This window comes from Chrysochloris asiatica, unplaced genomic scaffold (genome assembly GCF_000296735.1).
Source record: "Chrysochloris asiatica unplaced genomic scaffold, ChrAsi1.0 scaffold00566, whole genome shotgun sequence".
Taxonomy (NCBI): Eukaryota; Metazoa; Chordata; class Mammalia; order Afrosoricida; family Chrysochloridae; genus Chrysochloris; species Chrysochloris asiatica.
This window is the reverse complement of record NW_006409084.1, coordinates 475,108-478,362: the sequence shown is the minus strand read 5'-3', so window position 1 is coordinate 478,362 and position 3,255 is coordinate 475,108. Positions and strand designations below refer to the sequence as shown.

Below are 3,255 nucleotides of genomic sequence, written 5' to 3'. Positions count from 1 at the left end.
ACCAAACATATAAAGCTCAGTGAGTCTAGCCGGATTCTATGAGGAGACTTCAGTCCCATTTTTTTATTTTCTTTTGGTTCCTCAGTGGGAAATGCTTTTCCTTAAGGATTTCAGGTGTGTGAAAAGCATGAATTCTCCAATCTAGTTCCTTGTGCCCTACCATATGCCTTCCTGTAGTTGCTAAATGTCACAAAGTCAGCTGTTGGATTTGAACCTTATGGTTAGAAGTCCAGTGCTTATCCTACAGAGCCACATGAGGACAACAGCTGGTATTTAATTCCCATAACGGTTTACTATTGTACAGTATCTTGAATTAGAACCTAAAATTATCGTGTTTTCTTTTGCTACAGAAACCCAACAGATGAGATATGTATACGCAAGTTTGTAGGGTTACAGTTTCTACTGAAAGACAATTTCTACATCAGCTGGGCTGTTTCCACTTAGATTTGTTTTTGTTTTGTATTTTTCATTTTAGCTTATATGACCTTCTCAAACAAAGGAGAGTGTTTATTTTATCTGGTGCTAAAAAGTCACAGAGAGGATGATGGTAGGACACACTTTGATGGCATAACAACTGTATTCTTATGTAACGCTAGAACACAGTGTCAGTGTTTGTCCTCCAAATCACTGACATGATGTTATTATGGTTAATCCTTCAAGTTTTAATCCATGAATTCTATTTTGTTTGCCTCTTTTGTGCTTTCTGTCAATTGAAGTATTCCTCTGTCTTGGTTCTTAAGAGACTTTCCTTGGGATGCTTTTGAGTTGCATCCACGTTGGTGTGGGCAGCTGTTCTTATGAGCATTGCTGGATATGGGTGATTCTGGTGTCATTTTGCTTCTAGTGAGTGTACCGGCTTTGAGTACACTCACGGCACTGATGGGGGACAGCTGAGTGCTGAGATCATGGTCCAGTGAGGTCCTCACTGCCAATGCTTCTAGCCCACTTCTCCCCCCAAGACCTGTCTTACCATTGTCCTGTAACTTTAGTGAAACACACAGAAGAGCAAGTGTTTGCAAAGAAGCACCTTAATCAATCATGTATGTAACCCACATATATGTTCTCCAAGTCTCCCTGCTAAGTCTTTCCTTTCACTTTTCCCAACCATGTCTTCCTGGATTATTTTTCACTCAGTGATGATACTCTATGGCAGAGTAGATTCTACGACTGTGTATCAAGATTGATACTGATCATGTTGTACCCCGAAGATCACTGCACATTATGATTAAGTACATATGTGAAAAATAAAAATCTGTAACTGCTGTTTTCAAAGGTACTTCTGCTATTACCTATTGGCCTTCAGAACAGCTGGCATCTTCCTACCTCAAACCCTGGAAAACTCTCTCAGCGTCTTCACCATTTATAGAGATTGAGACTAGGTTCTCCCTCCTCCCCCTCTGTCACGAGTATGAAGAATCAGCCTCAACTGAATCGCTGCCTCTGAATTCCATACAGACGACAAGCATTCGGTCAGAAACCGTTTTTGCACAGCAAAACCACACTTCAAAGACAGAATTGGGTCTGTCTGTGTGAGTGGTAAAGTCCCTGTGGATTATAGATCCTGGATTAAGTACAGTTTTCTATTACTGGTCCCAGATGTCCTCCCCCAGGGGCAGGTTTGAGGCTGGCCCTCACTGATTGTCTTATTAGAGTAGAGGAGTGCTCATTTTATTGTTAGTAACAGGACACAGGTTTATCAGGAATGGGGTGATACACCTTCTGTTTTCTTTGTAGTCTGTTCCTCTTTCTGTTTTGACAGAATATCTGACTCGCTCTTGTTTTGGGTTGCTTGTTCTCAAACTTGACGGTATTTTTTTCTACCGTGGTCTCAGGTTCTGCTCCCTGTCCCCTTCCCCCTAGGCTGTCCCTATTAGTGTGAATCATGCCATTGGGGAAAGACAGGTGATATGCAAGAGATGACAATCCCTGAAACAAGCCAAACTAGAGACACAAGCAATTCAAGACGGGGAAATGTTTATGAAGTCCGAAGAAACTGCCAACAGCAGTAAATCTGTTTCAAAGGGTCAAATATGAACTTCGGAGCTTTCTGTGCACGAATCGTAGGTTGCCTGATAGAAATCCGCATTTCCCTTCATATTCTCGTTGAAGAAACCCTATGCTTTTCTCCGTAGAGGGAACAAGGACAATCTGGACCAGATTCCAAATGCCAGAGAATCCTTTGAACACTACGATAACTATCAGCGAGATTCCTGTATGTTTCCGCACGGAACCTTTTCTCTGATGCACCAAACCAGCACAAATACCGTAAACGGAAGTTTGAGTTCTCATTGGGCTTCCTTCTACTCCAGTTGCCGGTACGTGTGCATTATGTCTCCCGTCGGCTGGCTCCGCCCCACCGCCCGCAGACGCCCCGCAGACTCAGAGTGCTCAGGTCCCTCTCTCCTGAGCGCCCTCGTCTCTTCTCCGCCCTCCCGGAGACTAAAGGTCGAGGGTAGCAGGGTTGTAGATGTCGTTAGGTCCTCTGGTGACGTGGTGTGGGTCCTTACGGAACAAAGTGCTCTTCACATTCTGTAGAGTCAGGGGACCCGGGTCGTTGAGTGTGGAATCCCCGTTACCTGGTACCATCCTCCGTGACATTCCGGGCTCAGGTTTGGTGTTTCTTTTTGTAATTTAGGCGTTACACCTGGGACACGCCCGCGGACTCCGCCCACCTCCCTTCCATTTCCGGTCTCACACGTGGAGCAGGGAGAGGAGCCTAGTCAGTGACTCTGCTCCACAAAGGACCAGGATTGGAGGCGCGGATGGCCGCTGTGCATCTGTTCTCAACGTGCCCCGAGCTCCGTGTCCACTCCCGTCCTTCGGCCTGAATCCTCGGAGCTCCAGGTCCTGTCGGGAACCTGCTCTTAGATTTTCTGAAGGTGGAGCACGGGAATGGTGAGTCCGTGGGCGTCCTGGGATCAGCACTGCACCGCTGTCCTCAGGATCGGCGGTTCAAGCCCACCAGCCGCTCCCTGGACACAGTGTGCAGAAGCGCTATGAGTGGGACCGACTCGTTGGCACTTGATAATATAAAGTTGTCATAAGTCCGAATTCACTGGAAAGGGTTGGGTTTGGGATTGTGGAGAACCGGGGTAGCCGAGTTCTGCAGTGGAGGAATCCGGACGTGAATCCTTGTGGGGTCAGCTCTGTGCTGAAGGACTGCCATTCTGCACTGTCTACGAGTTGTTAGGGCCTCCCATGCCCCACCTAGTGCTTCCTGCCTGTGGAGGGTCGGGTTGGTCTATGGAAGGAGAT

The 3,255-nt window shown here is 46.7% G+C and overlaps 1 protein-coding gene across 1 annotated transcript in view; it reads left to right on the top strand.

The window, feature by feature from the left end:
• Positions 1–1,874, top strand: part of LOC102817259 (zinc finger protein 571-like) — a 12,766-nt gene extending 10,892 nt beyond the window's left edge. Inside the window, exon 3 of the mRNA XM_006877714.1 lies at positions 1,861–1,874. Within this exon, the coding sequence (XP_006877776.1) occupies positions 1,861–1,874 (14 nt within the window). The remainder of the gene's footprint in view (positions 1–1,860) is intronic.
• Positions 1,875–3,255: the final 1,381 nt, after the last annotated feature.